Source organism: Durotheca rogersii, assembly GCF_024521655.1.
Source record: "Durotheca rogersii strain YMJ 92031201 chromosome Unknown GGS23scaffold_1, whole genome shotgun sequence".
Lineage (NCBI taxonomy): Eukaryota > Fungi > Ascomycota > Sordariomycetes > Xylariales > Xylariaceae > Durotheca > Durotheca rogersii.
This window is the reverse complement of record NW_026251232.1, coordinates 2,835,764-2,855,551: the sequence shown is the minus strand read 5'-3', so window position 1 is coordinate 2,855,551 and position 19,788 is coordinate 2,835,764. Positions and strand designations below refer to the sequence as shown.

The 19,788-nt window shown below is 57.2% G+C and overlaps 5 protein-coding genes across 5 annotated transcripts; 3 read left to right on the top strand and 2 right to left on the bottom strand.

Moving 5' to 3' along the window:
* Nucleotides 1–1,071: 1,071 nt before the first annotated feature.
* On the top strand, nucleotides 1,072–2,785 carry GGS23DRAFT_38691 (uncharacterized protein). The gene is made up of 2 exons (XM_051513483.1): nucleotides 1,072–2,365; nucleotides 2,421–2,785. The coding sequence occupies exons 1-2, from the start codon at nucleotides 1,212–1,214 to the stop codon at nucleotides 2,644–2,646; spliced, it is 1,380 nt and encodes a 459-aa protein (XP_051377305.1). The 5' UTR covers nucleotides 1,072–1,211; the 3' UTR covers nucleotides 2,647–2,785.
* Nucleotides 2,786–3,767: 982 nt separating this feature from the next.
* On the bottom strand, nucleotides 3,768–7,611 carry GGS23DRAFT_546317 (Spc97/Spc98 family protein). The gene is made up of 2 exons (XM_051515022.1): nucleotides 6,318–7,611; nucleotides 3,768–6,258 (listed from the first exon to the last, which is right to left on the bottom strand). The coding sequence occupies exons 1-2, from the start codon at nucleotides 6,939–6,941 to the stop codon at nucleotides 4,438–4,440; spliced, it is 2,445 nt and encodes an 814-aa protein (XP_051377304.1). The 5' UTR covers nucleotides 6,942–7,611; the 3' UTR covers nucleotides 3,768–4,437.
* A 1,350-nt stretch (nucleotides 7,612–8,961) lies between these two features.
* Nucleotides 8,962–11,071, bottom strand: GGS23DRAFT_609281 (senescence-associated protein-domain-containing protein; the record flags this gene model as incomplete). Its single annotated transcript, XM_051520260.1, has 3 exons — nucleotides 10,638–11,071; nucleotides 9,851–10,523; nucleotides 8,962–9,794 (listed from the first exon to the last, which is right to left on the bottom strand). The coding sequence occupies exons 1-3, from the start codon at nucleotides 10,653–10,655 to the stop codon at nucleotides 8,962–8,964; spliced, it is 1,524 nt and encodes a 507-aa protein (XP_051377303.1). The 5' UTR covers nucleotides 10,656–11,071.
* A 2,720-nt stretch (nucleotides 11,072–13,791) lies between these two features.
* GGS23DRAFT_546310 (uncharacterized protein) lies at nucleotides 13,792–14,670 on the top strand. Its single transcript, XM_051515021.1, has one exon. It carries the CDS (start codon nucleotides 14,064–14,066, stop codon nucleotides 14,619–14,621), a length of 558 nt encoding a protein of 185 aa, XP_051377302.1. The 5' UTR covers nucleotides 13,792–14,063; the 3' UTR covers nucleotides 14,622–14,670.
* Nucleotides 14,671–15,693: 1,023 nt separating this feature from the next.
* On the top strand, nucleotides 15,694–19,202 carry GGS23DRAFT_38578 (fungal-specific transcription factor domain-containing protein). The gene is made up of 2 exons (XM_051513477.1): nucleotides 15,694–16,289; nucleotides 16,423–19,202. The coding sequence occupies exons 1-2, from the start codon at nucleotides 16,136–16,138 to the stop codon at nucleotides 18,870–18,872; spliced, it is 2,604 nt and encodes an 867-aa protein (XP_051377301.1). The 5' UTR covers nucleotides 15,694–16,135; the 3' UTR covers nucleotides 18,873–19,202.
* Nucleotides 19,203–19,788: the final 586 nt, after the last annotated feature.

Below are 19,788 nucleotides of genomic sequence, written 5' to 3'. Positions count from 1 at the left end.
CTGCACCACGCCGTCTAGGTGTTTCCGGGTGCGTAACCTGCCTAGCCTACACCCTGTGTGTCTGTGCGTCTGCGCCCGTCCAGTCTTCGGGGCATACCCGAGCCCGGAGGAACCGTGTGACGGAATGAGGCAACGGAATACTCTCACTCAGAAACGGGAATCCTGGGTTGCTATGTGCAACACCGAGGGGGTTGGATAAGAGTATAGGTGCTTGCCAGGGGGAGGGGCATACGTAGCCGCCGCTGCGCCGAGTGCCACCTTTTTCGAGTCACTAGCCCTCGACCGTTCGACAGGGTGGACGTGGTAGACGTCGTGGACGTCGTGGATGGACACGCAGAGCTTCTCCCCCCCCACTCGCCGATACCGAAAGGGAAAAGACTGCCCTCTCCTACCAGTTCTGGCCTGGCCTGGCTGTCTCCCCTTTCGTTATCCTCCTCCTCCGCCATCCAGCCAACAGGATCCTCTCGACGATGCTCCCGTCAGGCATCCTGCAGCTAGCAGCAGCTAGCAAGTACAGCAGTCTTCCCAACTAGGTATATCAGCATGCTCGGCAGGGTTAATAGCGCCGACTTGCTGCTATCCACACCCCTGGCTCTCTCCTTCGCCTGCGGTCGTCGTGGTCTTGGGTCAGCGCAGGCCCAACCAATACGTATCAACCCAGACGCCTCTCCGTCGTTCCACCCTCCGCCTTATATCTCTTTTGTTATTGAGCCATGTTGCTCCAGTAGTTTCCTCTCGTTTTATAATGGATCTTATCCAGGCTCGGTTTCGCTGCATAAACTCCCGCTCTGTCCACTATTCTCTGCTTCGCCCATACAATCCCATCTGGCCCTACACGTATTCCATCATTGGGACCCATACACCTTTTTTTTTCCTTCGCGTTGTCCATTAACACGTCCTACCGGCTCCTGCCTTTATTCCCCGGGTTAGGCGCATGTCGAGCAGCTCGCAAAAAAAGCCCTTGCGTCCCGCAGAGATCATCTACATCAGGCTTCAGTGGGGCTCCGTCGAATCATCGTCAGCATCAGAAGTGTCCCGCTTGCGATTGTGCGCTTCAGGGTCCTTGAGATCGCCGGGCGCAGTCCTTGGTGGCTAGACTAGATATAAGAGCTTCCTACTCACCCTCTTTCTTCCCTCCCTACCGCTATTACGTTCCTTCAACAATTCCTTAACTTCAAGCCCAAGTTTCCCCTCCCCTACCTCCTTCCATCATGGCTCAAAGGCGTGATACCTACCTCTCCCACGACACTGCAAGCTCTCGGGATACGAGGCGAAGTAGTGACTCCTATGACTCACGAAGTACGGCGCCCACCTCTCTCGACGACAGCCCGCCGCCGTCCATCAAGGGGTCGGATTCTCGCCCTATCCAATTCCGGTCGCCTTGCTACGACGAGGACCTGTCGCCGGTGACGAGCCTGTACCCCCGCTCATCGGTCGAGACCTATTCATCGCAGGCCTCAAGCGACGAGTCTGAGGATGCGGATTCGGAAGGGTCCTTGGATTATTCCGACATCCCCCCGCTTCCCGTATATCGGCACGAGATCGAGGAGATCAACGTCAGACCATCGACTCCCGATGAATTCGCTGCCCTTTTCCCATCGATGAACCGGCTCAATGTCCGCCACGATGACTTCACCCCCGATGGCAACATGAACCTACGGGTTGACACCGTAGTCTTGGGCAAACGGAGGAAGACGATCCAGCTCTTCCATCTACGCATGTACGACTTGAACAAGCGCGAGTTCTCTCTCCGGCGGTATTGTCGAGATTCTGGTCGCGAGGTGTGCGGCTCGAAACGCAAATACGTCGAACCGGCCATCCCACGCCGCCCCAAGCTGCAGCGATCCATGTCGAATGCGATGAGGACCTTCACAAGGCGACCGACGCTCAGTCGGTCCCCGACTGCTGCTCCCGTCTTCACATCTAAGGGCCGGCCCAGCACGAGCGACTCTTCGGTGACCCACTCGGTTGAAGCCGATGATGACTTTACCGACGTCCTCAGTCAGTCCCTCTCCGGCGATAAGAAGGAGAAGTCTCGCCCCGTCGCGACGAACACGATTAAGCTCGAGTTTTCCAACTACGCACGCGTTGACGTGAAACGGCGCGGAAACAAGAACAACAAGCGGTACGAATTTGAATGGTGGGGTCACAAATACTCGTGGAAGAGGGTGTCGGATAAGCACACCGAGTCCGTCGCCTTTCATCTTCTGAGGGATGGTCAGAGCACTCCCGTCGCACACATCGTCCCGGAAATTCGATCGCCGACCCAAGCCGATGCCGATGAGAGAGCCGGTGGCTGGGTTCCTCCTTGCCACATGTGGCTCAGCGACCAGAGCCTAGTCGACGCTGCGACCGACGTTGCCGAGTAAGTGCTGATCCTGTCTACAAGTCGTAATTTCAATGCTAACTAGCTATCACAGCATCGTCATCGCAACCGGCCTCATCGCCTTGGTCGACAATTGCATCAAGGAGCGCTGGCAGACGAAGGCGAAGGCAAAGAAGCCACGCCGCATCAGTCTCCCACTCCCAACCAAGCCGATAGATGTCGAGCTCATGAACCCGAAATCCTTTGTACAAAACTTGTTTTCCCGTCGGAATTCGGATCATCAACCGCGCCCACCACACAAGGTCGTAGCCGCCTGCTGACAGGCTACCGACGAGAGAAGATCCCATTAATTGGTTGGGGAGCGATTGACCACTTTCCTCCTCGCGCGGGAAGTCGAACGGCCTCGTTCTAATCTAATCTTATACCTACTCGGTTGATACGCATTATCACCACGACTACAGCACCTCTGGCACTCAGTGTGTCGAGGATATACACACAGACGTCCTCTTTTTGGAATTCCTTTCTTTTGTTCATTAGAATCCTGAAAATCAACCACCGAGCGACGATTTATGGCAGACGTATAACGCCGTCTAGTCTCATGTTAACCCCTCAAAAGTTATCCTTCGGCTTCTGTTTTCCCCTCGTCCTGCTTTCTTTCCTTTTGGCCTTCGTTCTGGTTCGCGCCGAAGCACCAAAATTTCGCCTCCTCGCTCCAGACGAGGCCCAGCTTCTCATTTACCTCACCTTTTTATTTGTACATATATATCTACAGCACATCCCGGGGGAGTTACGCATCTAATGGAGTCGAAGCGGTTGCAAGGGGGACATTGCACACATTTTCATCTGGTCACATCGCATTTTGCTGTATAAATTCTTTCCTTCGCGTTTTCTTTAGTTTCCGAAGGAAACGAAGAAAACTCTACTACGTTCTTCTCTTTTACGTCTTTTTTCCCCTTTGTCTGGATCACGATAGCATTTTCCGGTCGCAACGCATGGAATACGGAGCATGGGGGGGCATGGGTGCATATATAAACCAAACCGCTAAGCAGGCAGGAGATCGCAGAGTTTATTAGGGGTGTATATGTTTTTTTTTTCTTTCCTTTTTGCTCTACGTCAATGCATCGTCGCGCGGTTATATTTACACACACACATATACGTATCTGTATGTGTCAGTGCAGTACTTCTTGGTTACGGGCATGCTTTACTTGGTCTGTTACCGGCGCATGGTTTACACGCCGTGGTGGTTGGCGAGGGATGGATTTCCGGGACAGCGAGAGCTACCACCTTCACATCGAGAGACGGGTAGCGAATTTACCTTCACTACTTAGTCGCCCCATCGCCTCTTCCTCGAAGACCACGGGAGGAGGGGGGTATAGGTCGAAGCTCTATATTTTTACAGAGAGGCAAAATCCCGAATTTGGAGATTTTTCCCTCCTGCAATCCCGCGTCCCTCTTTTAGCATGCTTTAAATTGTGACATAACAGCCACCGAAATTAAAACGTAACACGTAGGTAATATCTTTTGTTTTTATCACGCGTTTCTGGCGCTGTGGCAAAAAAAAAAAAACCGCCCTCCCAACTGTCTAGCCCGTCCACGCCCGCCCTGCCGGTCGCCGCCCAGCAAATTACCGAACCATCATCATCTATATCGATCCTACCTCGCTAGCTAGCTAACGCGGGCGCGGCGGCGGGCGCTGGAGACGAAAGCTCGGGGCGCCGCCCTAGTATGCTGGGAGGGGAGGGCTTGGGCTGGGCCTCTGAGCTGCTGGGCTGGGCTCGGGTTGGGCTGGGACGAAGGAAGAGACGGGCGACGGAGGTTAGGTAGGTAGGCAGGCAAAGGTCGGGCAGATATATCGCGTATAGCGATAAACCGGCGTAAGCCTATTTGTGCGCGTAAGCGACGAACCCCTTTATCCGGGATGTGTGAAAGGGGGGGGAAGGGGATTTGTTTAGGCTATCTTGCCGGCCGGTTGGGTTATCGCGCGGCGCCGATGCCGTCATCGTTGGGCTAGGGAGGAAGACGTAGAGGTGGTCTTGGGCAGGTAGGTAGGTAGGGTAGGGGGTAGACGAGGTGGGAGAGAAGGGGGGAGGAGGAGGGAGCGGAAGCGCCTATCAAAACACGTCGTCCCCGAGGTCCCCGAGGTCCTCGCCGTCGTGCGCCGCCGCCCGCCCGGCGTCGAACCACCCGCCGAAGTCGAGCTTCATCAGCAGGCGGTCGATGCCGCCGACGCGGCGGGGCGTGTACCTGGCGGCGCCGTCCTCGTCCAGGCCGTCGGCACCGACGTCGTCCGCGCCGTCAACCGCGGCGCCCGCGGTCCGGTCCGCCGCTTCCGCCGCCCCGACTGCGGCGGCGGCGGCGTCGCCGTCCTCGAGCTCGGCCGCGAACGCGTTGTCCATGCTGAGGGCGCGGAGGACGCCGACGACGGCCTCGACGGCGCTGCGGACGCGCGCCTCGGCGTCGCGGATCGCCGCGCGCGCGTCCGCCTCCTCCGCCGCCAGGTCCGAGAAGGCGTCCACCACGCCCTCGTCCGCCTCCAGGTCCGCCGCCCCCCAGATCCCGTGCAGCCGCCCCGCCAGCGCCGCCAGCCGGTCCGCCTCCACGAGCAGCTCGTACAGCGCGTCCGTGAACGCCTCCCGCGTCAGCAGCAGCCGCCGCGTCAGCGTCCGCAGGTACAGCCGGTGCGCGATCGCGAGCGTCTGCGGGTCGTGGTGGTGGTGCGGGACCCCGTCCTCCGCCCGAGACCCCTCCGGCTGCGAGGCTGTTTTCGTCCGGGCGCCGTCTTTATTGCCGTCGTCGTCGTCGTCGTCGTCATCGGAGGACGAGGAGGCGTCGGTGCCTGGTCGGGTGCCGTATGTGGAGGGCGGTCGGCTGTGCTGCCTAGCGTGCTCTCTCCGACCCGTCGTCAGCCAGGCGTGGAAGTCGTCCCACAGCCCCTCCACAACCTCGACTTGGAGATAGGCTTCGGTCTCGGCTAGGAAGAAGATTGCAGCGCTGCTGGTACTCCAGACGCTCCGCATCGCCGAGGAGCGGGCCGACCAGCGCTCGCGGAGGACGCGCGTCCTCGCGATGCCGCCCTTCGTGGTGCTGTACGGAGGCCTAGGCGGCGGCGGGTGGTGGCGGCGGAGGGACGTTATCTTCCATAGGTCCGTGAGGTGGAGGTGCGAGCGGCGGATCGATAAGAGGTAGGAATTGATCGCGGTATAGACTTGCACGTCGGACGCGGTCAAGAAGAGGTCCAGCGGTGGCGGAATTTGAGATGTGAGGACGGCGGGGACGGAGAAAAGGAGGTTTTTGAAGGGGGTGGCCGCAATGTTGCCGGGCGATACGCTGCCAGCACCAGCTTTGACCTTCATGGGCGTAAGTGGTTTCGTCTTGGACAGATCTAGTCGTAGGAGATCCCTAGCCAATTCGAGCTCCTCGTCTTCATCTGCGTGCTGGCTCTGCATCGAGCTCAAGACTGCCCATGTTTTGTTCAGAACCGCTGTCACCTCGCCTTCTTTGACTACGATATTGCCTAGTCCGGAGCGCTTCTCGTAGGCCAGGTTATCGGCACGTCGCCAGCGGCTGCGGATGATTTCGGCAGCTTGCTGCGTTAAGGCCATCGCGAATTCGCCACGACCGAGTAGGAAAAAGCTCCGATAGAGCCTAAGCATCTCAAGGATTTTGGTCAGCGGCAGAAGCTTCTGTAGAGTTGTCCGGGAGAGCGTGAGTCGAATCGACGTGATAGCCCTCGAAAACGCCGCGCTGCTGAGAGGAGACTCTAGGTCGGCAAGCGTCTGAAGCTGAGATGAAAGATGGTCAGGTCGGCTACCGCTTGGTTCTATGCCGGCCCGGGGTTTCACCCGATTCAACGATGTCCCGATGAATAGCATCGACGCGGCAGCAGACGGCGTCACGAATGACGGCAGTAAACTGTATTCGACGGAGAACCCCTGATCTCGTTAGCGAGGCAGCCTTTCATGGGACACGGGTAGAATGAAGGCTCTCTCACTTGTTCGGCATCAAAATCTCTCCGGATGAAGAAATCCTTATCCCCTAGAATCGGTATTCGCCCGTACAGGACCCAGGCCGCCACTTGCTTCAGCCATGCAGCCTCGGCAACTTTGACGAGAGCGAGCGCAGTCTCTCCGATGTCAGCGTATCCGGTTCGAAGCTCGTCGCGCAGCCTATTGATGAGATGTGACGTCCGACAAGGGGAACCCTCGTTCTCCTCGAAGAGGAACTGGACCAAGTCCCATAGCCACTCCATGCGCCGATTCCACTCGGAGAATTCGCCAATGACGGCAGTCAGAGGCACGATGTTATAGGCGCCTACGAGTGAGGCATCCTGTCGAAGGATGCTTGCCTCTACTTCTAACACCTTCCTCTGGAAGGCGGCTAGGTAGATGGAATTGATAGCGGTGGAAACTGCGCGGCATATGACCGACGGATGGGACGCGCTGATGTGTGCGGTATAGCTTATGAGCTTGCACTGGAGGTCACTCAGATGCCCGGCCGTCCTCAGCAGTTCCCTCTCCGGCGGCGAAACGATGGACTGGGTCCCGGGGCCCGCGCGGGCATTCCTGAGCAGGGGGGATGGGTGCCCCGAGAGGGAGAGCAAGACCTCGTGGAGCATGGAGGCGGCGTTGCGCGGTGTTAAGGCCGGGGACAACGTCCTGGCACCCGTACAAGAGCACCGCGATTCTCTCAGCTGTACCCTTGCGAGGCACGTGTGGGTTTCCTAGGCCTAAGCTTATCGCTGATATTTTGGAGCAGAAGAATGATAGACCCGAGACATTCGTAGCGGCACATCGGAACGGACAAGTGTAATACCGTCGGTGCCCTCTAAGTCTAGCATCGAGACGGGGATCGAGGGTGTCGGGGAAGTCGGTGAGAAGAGAATTGGGTGGGTATGATCCAAACAGGAGGCAGTAGAGGTTAGGCGGTAGGGAGAGAGGTTGGTTAGCAGAGGGTGGTAAGGATAGGCCTTGGTGGTTGTGTTTGCTCTCTCTCTCTCTTTTCCTTTTCAAACGGCGCGCGCCCGAGATGTGTACACGCCCACCGTCGAATCTGGTTGGGACAGCGTATGTATATGAGGTTATAGGGACGGTTGTCTGGCTCGTCGTCGCATCTTGAAAACTAAGCTAAGCCTACATACTTACCACACGGATTTTGCTAGCGCGGGTGAGGTTGGCGAGAGGTTCGAAACATGTACGTAGTACATTTCTATGCTATGCGATGCGATGCTATGCTATGCTATGCATAACTTACTACCTTAGGTACCTAGGTACCTCGGTAGGTAACGCACCTCACACTCAGTAGAGGAGAGTACATTCGATGTTGCCAAGCGCGACTTGCCTTCGCTCAACGCGCACCAATTCGGTACCCTGTGGACGGGTTCCCACGTGACTGCCACTAGCAGGTTCATTACATAATATAGCTACGTTCTTCCCTTTCCGCCCACGTGCCGCGGATCCGCCCACACTGGGCAGCTAACGGAGAGGTATCCCTTAAGGTGGAGATATGCACAGATAGAGGTTGCATGTATGTACAGGTAGTACTTAGGGAGGCACCTGTATAGGTATTTTACCTACCTGGTATATATAAGCAGGTACCTCTCGTGCAATTTGAGTAGGTACTTATGTAGTTAGGTCCATCTTGCAGGAAATGCCATCTTACCTGGACCATTCTCGTGGTGGATACCTCCTTGGGCACATCTGCTAACGACCCGCCCAGGCCCTCGCCTACATGTGGGCAGGTACCTAAGGTACCTACCTTACCTCCTAGGGTAGGATAGATACCTCTAGGTAGGTACCTACGGGTGTACCTCGTGGCTCCGGCAAGGGCCTGGGTGCACCCGAGGTGGATACGCCATCCATCCTCCCCGGTATCAATCTGCCAGGGAGGCATCTATGTTGGTTCGAGTCTTCAACTCTGCCTCCTTTACACATTGGCACATCCACCTCTGCCTGCCTGCCACTGCGACAAGAGGCGTACCGAGAATCCCCTTCGCGTAATTCTCGCAGCGGTATAGCCTACTTTCGCAGCAAATTTTCGCATCCTGCCGCCCCTACGGTCAAGGGATCTTTGCCTATACCCTGGTACGACATTTACTTTTCGGCACCGTAGGAATCTGACGTGTCACACCCGTCTCGGAGCAGCTGACGGTAAGTGGTGGTTTTTGCAGCAACGCCCTCGACTGATAGGCCGTATCGTCTCTGGGTCGGGCTAGAAACTACCTACCTATTTGAGGGTATAGGTTGTGTCGGCCTACGTGCCGTACACACGGTCCTGTGCCATCGACGGGGAGGCAGGTTAAAAAGAAAGAGAGAGGGAGAACACAGCGGTCGTATTGGTTGCGGCTAAGCCGGTGTCGTAGCATCGGTGGTGGCGATGGCGTGTAGGTGTGTGCGTGTTGTATATTTGTCCGGTCGATAGAGCTTCGTGGATGGGCTGCTTACCTGATGCGGTGTCCCGCGTGTTGCGAGGGACTGGGACTGGCTCACCGTCGTTGCACACGCGCTCTTTTTCCCTTGCCGATTTGCTACCTCGGCTGCTGAAAATTCTCATTGCCCTGTCAAATCGAATTCCACTGCGGTGTCTGCCTCATACCTACATACCAAAGCTAGATAGATCCTTCTACCCACCGTGAACGATTATCGGTTTGGTGCCTTGCTGCCCGACGCGCCACTGACGCTCGCCGACTCTGCAGCAGCCGAATGGGCCCGCCGCATGCCGGGCTTCTTTGCCGCCTCCAACCCAGCGGTGTCGTCCCCGACAATGATCTCCCCTCCTCCCTTGACTTTTCCCACCACCATACCCTTCCCTACAGCCTTGATAATCGCCTTTCGCGAGACGCCGGTGACGTCGATGTAGACGAGGCCGACGTTTTTGACGCTGCCACCCAGATGCTTCGATAGCTCGCCCGCCTCGCTACCCCACCTGTGAGTGACCATGTTTGTTGCCGACGACGAAGCCGACGTCAAGAGGTTGCGTGTCGCGTGGTCGATTCCGTCCGCGACCGTCGTGAATGCCATCAGGCTCTTGTTGAGCAATCCGGGCTTGAACGACTCGAGCGGCTTGCCGTCGGGCCCGTAGCCCCTCTTGCCCTCTTTCACGCCCCGCCCCGCGATAGTAGCCCCAACATTCTGGGCCAACTTGGTGACCTGCCCAACCGTCTTGGTCGACAAGTCCGCCACGCCACCCGAGAACTTGCCGATCCGGCGGACGTGCTCGTGTGTCGACGGCGTGAAGGTCACCGGCTTGCCTACGGGCTTAGTGTTTTTGACAAAGGTGTCGGTCCCGCTCTGCATCACGTTGGATACGAGGTCCGAGGTTGTGATGATTAACCGGGAGGCGTATGCCGCTTTCGACACCAGGAAAGACTTTTGGTAGGCAGGGTGCAATTCCATCTCTATCATCTCCGGCGACGCGGGGACCACGGCCAGTTTGTTTGTCCCTTCATCGGGAAGGGTAATCTCCACAGGATCTACACCCATGTTAGATCTTGCCACAAAGGGAAAAGACAGGGAGGGCATCCGTTACCTTTAGATCCTGGCTTCACCCCAGACTCGACGACCTGGTACGACTCCGATAGCTCCCCGATGACGCTGCCGTCTTCTTCATCTATTAACACGATCACGCCGCCCGGCTGGGAGCTTTGGCTGCCCTTTACGTAACCCTCGCCGGGCTTGTAAGAGGCGGGATTGTACGCCGGAAGTTTCTCTGCGGTTGCAGGCTTTGACTTGGACATTTTCGACGACGATGATTTTTTCTTCTCTTTCTCCGGACTGGTAGTCCTGGGGGGAGGCGCCCTCTCGAGAAAAGCGGTGCATTGCGCCAGGATGGTTTCAAAAGTATCCACATCTTCTTGAAGGCCCTTGCGACTACCGACAGGGGGCAGTTCGATTCGCGTGAAAGCACCGCTGTCAGGGCCAAGATCCCAGCGGGGAATGAGGTAGCTCGTGGGCGGTTTATGGTAGATCTGGGTGGTCGCGGGCAGCGGAAGGTCCAATTCGGGCGGTAGGTGAAGATGGAGATAGAAATCTTCGGGGGCCGCTTCGTCCGGGTTATCGGAGGTAGGGTCGGCGAGGGGAGAGGACGTCGGGACCATCAGCAGCGACAGCGTCTGCGGCCCGGCGGGCGTGAGCGATTCTTCTCTGCCGTAGGCGAGGTGGTAGGCCGAGACGCCTTGAATGGCGTATAACAGCTTGGGGTCCTGCCGAGGGGAAGAGGGGGCGCATTGTCAGCGAGTGTCGTAGGTGCCGTAGGTGTCGCGGGCTAGCGAGCGCGGCGTTGCGTCGCACGGCGAATGCAGAGCGAACCAACTTACATGATGCCTTGACGCCATCCCGGACGGCTACGGACGAGCGATCTAGAGTATGGTCTCGGAAGAGGGAGAAGAGGCTGCGCAAGTGGCTCGCAATGCGGCAATGGCGATGTGTCGGGTGTCTAACCGCCGCGACGAGATGCGGTCAATCGACGCGTGGCGTCTGCGTATTTCAGCCGGTCGGCGCACTGCGTATCTGGTCTGGTTATGCGCGGAGGTATGCGCGGAGGGGTGTGCGGAGGGGAGAGGCACGGGTGGTGGTGGTGGTTGTGGTGGTGGTGTAGGCTGGTATTAGCGCAACCAACAGGAGTTGCGGGCGATCCAACCGAGGGTGACAGATCGGAAAACAATCGCACCGCGATCCAACCGATACGGACCGAAGACTTGGGTTGGCGAGCTGGATAAGCCCCGAGAGGCCGGGGGGGAAGGGGGGCGCTTAGAGACAAGCGCTGTGTGGTTGCAGAAGAGGCCTCGCAGCGACGTCATTGGGCGGTTACGAACAAGACCGTCACTACGTAGCATCCGAGGCGCTTAGAGAGGTAGGTATACTCACACCGTAGGTACCTCCAACCGTAGGCACCTACGCCACCCTTTTCCGGTGCACAGGCTTAGTTACATATAGGTAGGTACCTACGAATCTGTAGGTAGGGGCATCACACCTTGTCGATCTCCGTATACCTCCGTAGTAGTACCTTGCCTTGGGTACCTGCCGACCCTCTGAGGCGCCTCTAGGGCGCGCCGCTAGGCACAACCCTCAGACCCTACATGAGATGATGTAACGCTTGCAAGGATAGACGAGGGAGGCGTCCCGGGACTAGCCTTAGGAGAGGTACCTAACTTCGGCACCTATGGCCTATGCCGTTGGTCGGCTTCGCCCTGCCCGCTCTAATTTCGTACCTATATATAGCCCCACCATAAGTTACCGACAGGCAGCTATAGACCTTCGTTCAAACGGCAGATATTTACCTGCTTGCCTACCTAGTAAGCCAGTGGCTTAGGTCTCGCATATATAGGTAATAAAGACATATATTTAGAGATATATATATATATATATATTGCGCGGGCGGGTGGCTGGGTGCGCGTGCGCGTGCGCGTAGACGGCGTGCCGACCCGAGCCTGGGTAGGCAAAGCAAGTCCTCTCTCGGCGAGGACAGGTCCTGTGCATACCTACCTTCTACCCGAGGCGCGGCCACCCATCCCACGTGTCTCACTTTCTACTGATTCTTACGCGAATTAGGTGCCTAATGTTTCGGGTAGGCGTATAGGATAGGTGCCTACCGACGGGTAGATGGATGCCATCCGAAGACGCCACCTCCACGGCGGTAATCCCGATTACTAGGTGGACCTACGTACTTACATGTGCTGCGTGGGCTTGCAGGGCAGATTTCCGTGGGAGGCACAGGCGGTAGTAGTAACTTCAGACGGTCTACGCTGCCCAAAGGTATAAAGACGTGTCTGCTTTAGAGGTATGATCTAGGGTCCTGGGCCTCGACCCTCAGCCTAGGTACCTAATAAAATCCTACCCAGGCAGGTTTGGATGCTATCTTGCGAGAAAGAGAAAGAAAGGGAGAGTGTGTATATACAGTGTGCATGTGTGAGATGGCTTATGGGCAGGACGTCCGCATGCACCGCACGTAGAGTTGGGTCGTTTCCAGGCGAGCTGCCCATGGAAGCCTCTCGCTTCCATGCTCTCTACACACCTCCACACACACACTATAGCACATCTAGGCGAGTCGCCTTTTCCCGAGACCCCTACCCGCTTGTCTCGCATCGTAAGCGCGTACGCAGACGGCACGACACCTTTGGGGTTGAGGAACGGAGGCGGCTTCCACTCGCAGGCTCTCTCTTTCGGATGTTGTCGCGAGCCACTTGCGCCCCTATTTGCCTTACTGGCCCGGAGGTCGGTTGGGTATACGTGGTAGACGTATGTGTCTCATCCCTAGGAGGTACTGTGCCCCAGGTAGGTACTTTTCCTAGAGCACCTCCGCAGCCATCCCGCGAGCGTAAGACACTGCAATAGGAGAGCTTACCTCTTACCTAAGAACAACCTGGAGGGCGTTCAAGTTCATCGAGGATGTGGGGGTGGGCGGGCTGAGGGGTAACCGATCGGTCGTGTACCTGAGAGGTACTTGCTGAATCGATGCACTAGGTACGCTGGTTCAGGTACCTGGGTAGGTACCTAGCCTAGGTACCCAGGTACGTCCTCCCTCGCTCGCCTCTCCCACGCCCCACGCACATCGCCGGAATCGAGGCGCTCGTACATTATCGGCTCATCTGGGTGTACCTAAAGGGCAATTCGTTGGGCGGGCGGCAGGTAGTAAGCGTAGGCGCACAACCTCCGCTCAGAAGGGGCCCCGCGGTGTTCGTGTAACGCCCACGCCCACCCATCCCGTCCCACCCCATCTGATCTATCCATTCCTCAGCGCCACCACCCCCGACTCGTGCAGAGGGCGTTGATCATACGCACACGCACGGGAGAACTTCTGCTAGAACACCCGCCTAGCCGGTACGCCCACCGCTGGAGTTCGGAAGAGGGCCGTCGATCCTGAGCGCCTTGCCGTCGACCGCAATTCTCGACGCGCGCTCTCCGGTCTCCCCCCCTCGCGAAGTCCTCTCGCGTGAGTCCCTTCGAAGCCTCTCCAGCGCCATCGGCGGCGCCCATGCTGCGGAACACCACATGCGGCACGGCCTTCTGGTCCTGTATGGCTTGGAGCGATGGAACCAACGGGCTTGGCCACCGCGGCCGTAGCGGCAGAGACAACGGCAGAGACACAACCGGCGGCGACTCAGAAGCCATCAATCTAATTCTAGCGGCAGCGCTGGCCTAGAGGTTTTCCCTTTTGAGTGAGTCGCTTGGGGCCATGCACACCGACGTCTCTACGAACCATCGAGGGCTTGTCTCAGAGATAGCATCCGGAGTTGAGTCGGGAAATGAGCCGTCCCATCCTCACTTGACCGAGCCCACCCGTGTAGTAGACATGCAGATTTGGGGGCCGAGACCAGGAAACCGGCGACGCGGTCGTCCGGTGCATACGCTACTGTTCTCGAAGCAGTCGTCCACTTGTTCCAGATTACCCGCCCTCCGTGAGGGATGTGGGACGAATCACGGGCTACATATCCGACGATCAGGCTCTCCGGGATGGTCCAACCGGGCACATTTGGCGAACAGCTATATTTCTTTTTTCTTTTTCGCTCTCAGACATCATCTCTCGGGTTTGGTGTTTTTTTTTTCTTTTTCTCTCTGACGATGTTCACGCTCCAATCACTCAAGGCTTCGGGGAGAGACCTCTTTCTCCTCGAGAGCGCCGTCGTTATCTCGTACCAAACACCGAGAATCCCTCCCCCACTAATCTCAGATCTGGTGATTGGACCGACCGGGATGCGAGTGTGCGTCCCGAGGAAGTGAGGGTTCCCCATGTACTGTCTACTATGCGGTCAAGGATTTTGCACAATGGCAGTGGAGGAGGCCGGGGATTGGTGCTGACCGAGACACCTTTTCGATTCTACGATTTCGGGACGCACCTATCACACGGATCCAGCGATGACTATTGGACGCCCCGGGTACGGCATCGCGCCGACTCGGTATCGAGAGCGACGACATGTGCCGATGGACCTCGATATCCCTCGCCTCTACGAGATCGAGGCCGTCCCAAGTCAGCCATTCTTTTTCTTTTCTTTTTTTTTTCTTCTTGCTTTCTCTCGAGCCGCAGAGGGAAGCAGAGCAGGGAAAGAGGTTATCCCCCCCCCCCCCCCCCGGCATGGGAATCAGGCGATTGTCTACCTTGCCCAGGCCCATTTCCACTTGACAGGTCAGTTATGGGTGGCATCGAACCCATCGGCCCGCGGGCGTGTCAAGACACCCAAATACAACCTGCCGCCGAGCCCGTCTCTCTCCAACACCTGGCGTTGGCACGGGATGGGTGGAGGGGGGGTGGGAGAGGGAGTGGGTTGTTTACGATCCATGGCGTTATGGCGTTTTGTTTCTGATTGTTCTGCAGCATCGTATGCTGTTGTAGATGGCGTTACCGCTCCCGCCGCTTACAACCTCCCCCCCCCCCCCCCTCTTCGTCTGCCTGTCGGTCTCGTAGCATTGCCATCACCATTGCAAGTCGATCAATCGTCAGCTCTCCGTACCCGCTACATTCCTCTCCTTTTTCTTTTTGGGGATCCCTCCCTAAGCACAATCCTCCCTCGTTCCCCGCCGCGACGTGCAGATGAGCCCGTCGGGGCCAGGAGCCGCGGCCTGTGCGCCAGATGGGCGTTTTCGATCAGGCCCAAGCCGTCCGTTGATTGGGTGTTAATTGGAGAGTTGATCCTCGTCTTCCCTCCAACATCTATTACCTAGCTCAGGAAGATTAGTCTCTACCCGACCCGTCCGCGTCCGGGGAACCAAATCCCTGGCCTCCCAAGGTGGACTTGGTTTTTTTTTTGAAGACTGCCAAAAACGGAGCTTCTTCCCTTCCTCCAGTCCCCGTCTCGTACAAGAGAATACCGCAACCCACCTTTTCCTGGCTCACCCAACCTACCAACCGACCTACATACCTGCATACCAACATACCAACCTACCTTGCCTGCGCGTCCACCAATATCAAGCCCGATATTCGTGAGCTGTTGCATGCCTGGCCTCCTGCTATCCCTTCTGCCCTCTCTCACGTCTTTTCTCGTTTACACGACCGCACGCCGTTCAACCGGGCTACACGCATCCCTCCCATGTTGTTGATCCGTGCTACCGATTCCATCGCCAGACTTCTTTTTTCGCCTCGCCCATACCGCTATCCCGTACAGCTTCGTGCAGTGCATTGCCCCCGTATTCGGCAGCGGAAGACGACAGAGTCCTGCTCTCCCTCTCTCCCTCCCTCTCAGACAGCTCGGGCACCTCCACCGGCCACCGTAGCCCTCAGTTGCCCGTGATCGACGAGTCACGCCGCCAGCGGATAGTCGCAGCTCCCCGACGTCGTAACACCTTGCTAGCAACCAAGTCAGCACACGATCTGAGGGGTTAATTTTGTTCAAAAGGAGAATCGCGAGGCACAGCGCCCAGGTCCACAGTTACTCGAACACACTGCCACCCCTTCAACATACACGACCGCGAGCATCCTTGTCCTGCCTTCTTGACCACCATCCAGAGACTCTCTCGTCCGGCCGCTTAGCCTCTCCCGCTCCGCGACCCGCACCGAAAGGCCTACCCGGCCAGCTGTACCTCCCTCAAGTTCCTCGGGTCTGTACCGGACCCAACCGCCACAATTTCTACTCCACTCCGCATCCAGTCGATCCTCTCCCCCCCGGATCGGTCAGACGCCGATGATAATTCGAATATATCGTACAGCCAGACTGTCGCCAAGAGAAAGTTCGACGACGAGTTCTCCCTCGCCGGCAGTCCTCCGAGACTTGCGCCGCTGACGGCACTCCCCGACAGGCCGCACGTCAACACAGAATTACCACGGACAGACGTCTTTAGAGGACTCGCCGCTCGGGGGTCGGGGGATGCCGAGACCAGGGCCATGACGGCGGGCAGTCTAGAGGGGAGGAAACCCCCTAAGATGCGGCCACCAATGCGATCGAGCATCGCCTGCCTACGCTGTCGGAAGAGCAAAATCAAGTGTACGTCGAGTCTTCAGGGTCCGGTTGGTCCTGCCCCGGGTACGTACGGCAAAGGTAAGGAGACATTGCTGTCTCGCTTCGTTATCCGCGCCCTGAGCATCCCTCTGTACAGGAATCTCGGATGGCGTCGGCGGGTGCGGACCGCATTTTCTGGGGTTGATCGAGATTGCTGACGCAGACGACGTAGGTGACAACAACGGCACCCACAGCCCGTGTGACGGCTGTATCAAGACTGGGAAAGAATGCATCTTCAAGGTTGCCGACACTCCCCCGGTGAAGAGAAACGAGCCGCCTACAGGGGTTCGGCAAGATCGGGACGGGGGCTCCGACAGGAAGAAGCTGAAAAAGATAGATGACATGTCCAAGGGAGATAACCAGAAGGCTAGCGTTTACGCCGAGGATGTGCTTTCTGCGCCCTTCTTGACGGAGGACCTGTGGGAGCAAGTATTGGATCTGTACAAGTTGCATTTTGCCCCAGAGCTTCCCTTCTTGCATCTGCCAACCATGAAGGAGAAACTAGGCCGCAAATTCAGGGGCCCGCAGCAGGAGGACAGCTCGGACCTGAATCTGGTGCTGTTGGGAGTCCTAACTCTCACCGCTCGGTTCCATCAGGATCTGGTCAAATACCTTGCACACATATGCAACAACCAGCCGGGAAACGCCAGGACTCGGCCAGTTCAGACGCAGTTCGATCCTACTGCGGCGTCTGAATATTATGCCGATATCCTTACCATGGCTCTCGGCTCTCTACGAATCGCAATGAAGACCGCATCCGTCGAGAGGGTAGCGGCACTGCTCATGTTGGGCCTCTACGAGTGGAGTCAGGCGAGACCGAAGTCCGGAGGCCTCGGTGCCTGGATGTACGTTGGTCTCGCCATCCGGATGGCGCAGTACCTAGGGCTCGGGTTCGGCGACATTTGCGAACCCGGGGACTCGCAGGGTAGAATCGCCGACGGCCAGAGAAGAAATTCATGCCACGAGTCCCAAGTAGCCTTGGATAGGGAAATTCGGAGGCGGACGATGTTTAGTTGTTTCATTTTGGACCGCATGCTTGCTTGCGGCAAGGAGCGGATATCGATCATCCAGCGGGAGGACCTCCAAATCCAGCTCCCGTGCTCGGAGGACAAGTTCGATCTAGCCATGGAAGTACGGACGGGTTTCCTGACAGATCCTGTTCGTCATGGCCAGGACGACAGTGTCCTCAGTCGTTTTATCCAATTGGTCGACATCTGGGGCGAAGTATCAAGATTCAGCTCACGAGGTGGTCGCCTGAACGAGGTGTCTTTTCCGTGGGACGAGCGAACCACATTTTTCCAGTTGAATAAGAAACTCGCGGCTTTCGACGCGGAGCTCCCGGGCACCTTCACATTCTCGCGTTCCAACTACTTCAAGCACGAAAATCACCAAGCATCTAGCGTGTATGTGCTATTGCACATGCTCAGGAGTGTTTGTTTGATTATGCTACATCGGGAATATATACCTTTCGTGCCTATCCGCTGTAAGCAACCCGAAGGCCCGTTGGACAGCCCGACATTTCCGAAGGACGAGCCACCTGAAGGATTTTGGATAGCAAGCGCGGAGCAGGTTTTCAAGGCGGCTCGAGAGATCGTAGATCTGATCGACATCTGTCAGAGAAAGGACAAGTTGCCCCAGTCAACCATCGTCCTCTTCGCCATTTGGACCGCTGGCTTCGTCGGGCTATATGCGGAGCACTTTCCCCAGATGGACACGGAGAGCCACATGTTGGGCTACGATTATGAGGACAGCAGACAGGACGAGTCCACGGCCGAAGTTTTCAGGCGCGGATCGGTGGCATTAGCGTTGGCAACGCTAAACAAGATGTCAACGTGGCTCAAGATGGCATCAACGTATGTGGGAATTCTCAAGCATATGGATAAGTATTTCGAGACAATCAAACAGGACTACCATCGATATTCCTCGAACGGGAGAGCAGAGCAGACGACCTTGAGGGTTCGGGAAGGCGGAACTGGCGGCGGGCTCGAGGAATATCGGCCCATGTCTAAGACGCTTAAGGACTTTGGCTTTCTTCAACCGGAGGAACACGATCATGTCGAGGGTCCAGAGCGCTCGTCGTCAGGCACGGCAGAGCGCGCGCCGCCGGGGGGCGCCGAGGCTTCCAGCGCGCCCGCCACAAACAAGACACCGAAAGTCGCCCCCACAAGTTCTTTCACCGCGATCAACCACACACCGATCATGCCAGCACCCGATGCCGGGAATCCATTTAGTCGAGACACGGGATATCCGACTCCGCTTCCGGAGATCTATGCCGATTCCTGGCGATATCACAGCCAGACCCACCAGCAGCATTCTCCTCGGTCGCAAACCTTCTCGACGGGCACGACGCTGGATCCCGCCACCATCGCCTCCGAAGCTAACGAGCGCGTCGCGGCGAACGAGGACAGGCCCGACTCGGTGAACCTGCTGAAGAAGGAGGACTTCTTGGATTCCTTGAAGCGGGAGGAGCCGCGCCGCATCGGGACGATAGGAGACCTCGGGTACTTCTCGAGCGGCGACTCCCAGCTCCCCGTGGCAGAGATGCCCTTCGGAGACTCGTCCTACATACCGGCCCTGGCGGACTCGTCTTACCAGTTTTTGCAGCAGATCGCGGACTACTAGGGTCCGAATTGCGTCAGTCGGGGACGGGCCAGGGTCGGTCGGTCGGTCGACCAGCTGGGGCGCCCAAGTGGAGAGGGGAAAGGGGAGGATCGGAGGAATGACTTTCTAACTCTTATTCACATCTGTGTTCTTTTTGCGGGAAGGGCGTCTCAGGAATAGCCAGGAAAAACGGCATCGGGTTCGCAAGAAGGGGTAACAAAGTGTATTAGCGTTATTCTTGTACGGGTCACGGCCGAGGTCTTGGGCAGGATTTCGGTTCTAATGGTCGGTTTATCTTGTTTTTTTTCCCCTTTATCTTTCTTTCTAGGTCTCTCACACACACGCTCTCTCTCTCTTACCATCTACCTGTCTCGTTTCCCCGTCGTCATTGGAGTATCATTGGTCTGTATGTCACGTACGAAAACCTAGTGATCCAAAGAAAACGCGAAGGGTCAATCCCAATTTTGTTGTCGAACGCGGATATAACGAGTAACTAGCATTAATCTGTCCCGTCTATTTGACCTAACTGAGCATTCGGGGCCTGTACGTAGGTGTACGTCTATAGATTCAAACCATATATCGCTGTCGCAGTAAGACGTAGACGCCTCCTCGATTTACCGCGCAGCTTAGCCGCATACAATGCCACGACTGGCCCAGTAGTCAGACGGGCCGGGAGAGTAATGTTTGACCGGCCAGCCATCGCTGCTGCTACTGCTGCCGCCGCCGCAGAGTGGCGTTGTGTATTGTGTGTGCGTGCGTGTTGGGTGGACGGGTGGGCGGATCGGTCCGGATCGCATCTTGGCAGGGGTACGGGGACTGCCCGGCTCCGGCGCGGCGCTGTCTTTGGGGGTTTAACACCATGGTGTCGTATCCACTGACCTTAAGGCACGTAGGCAGGCAGGCGGGTTGGGCTCTCGGTTAGCCGTATACGTATACG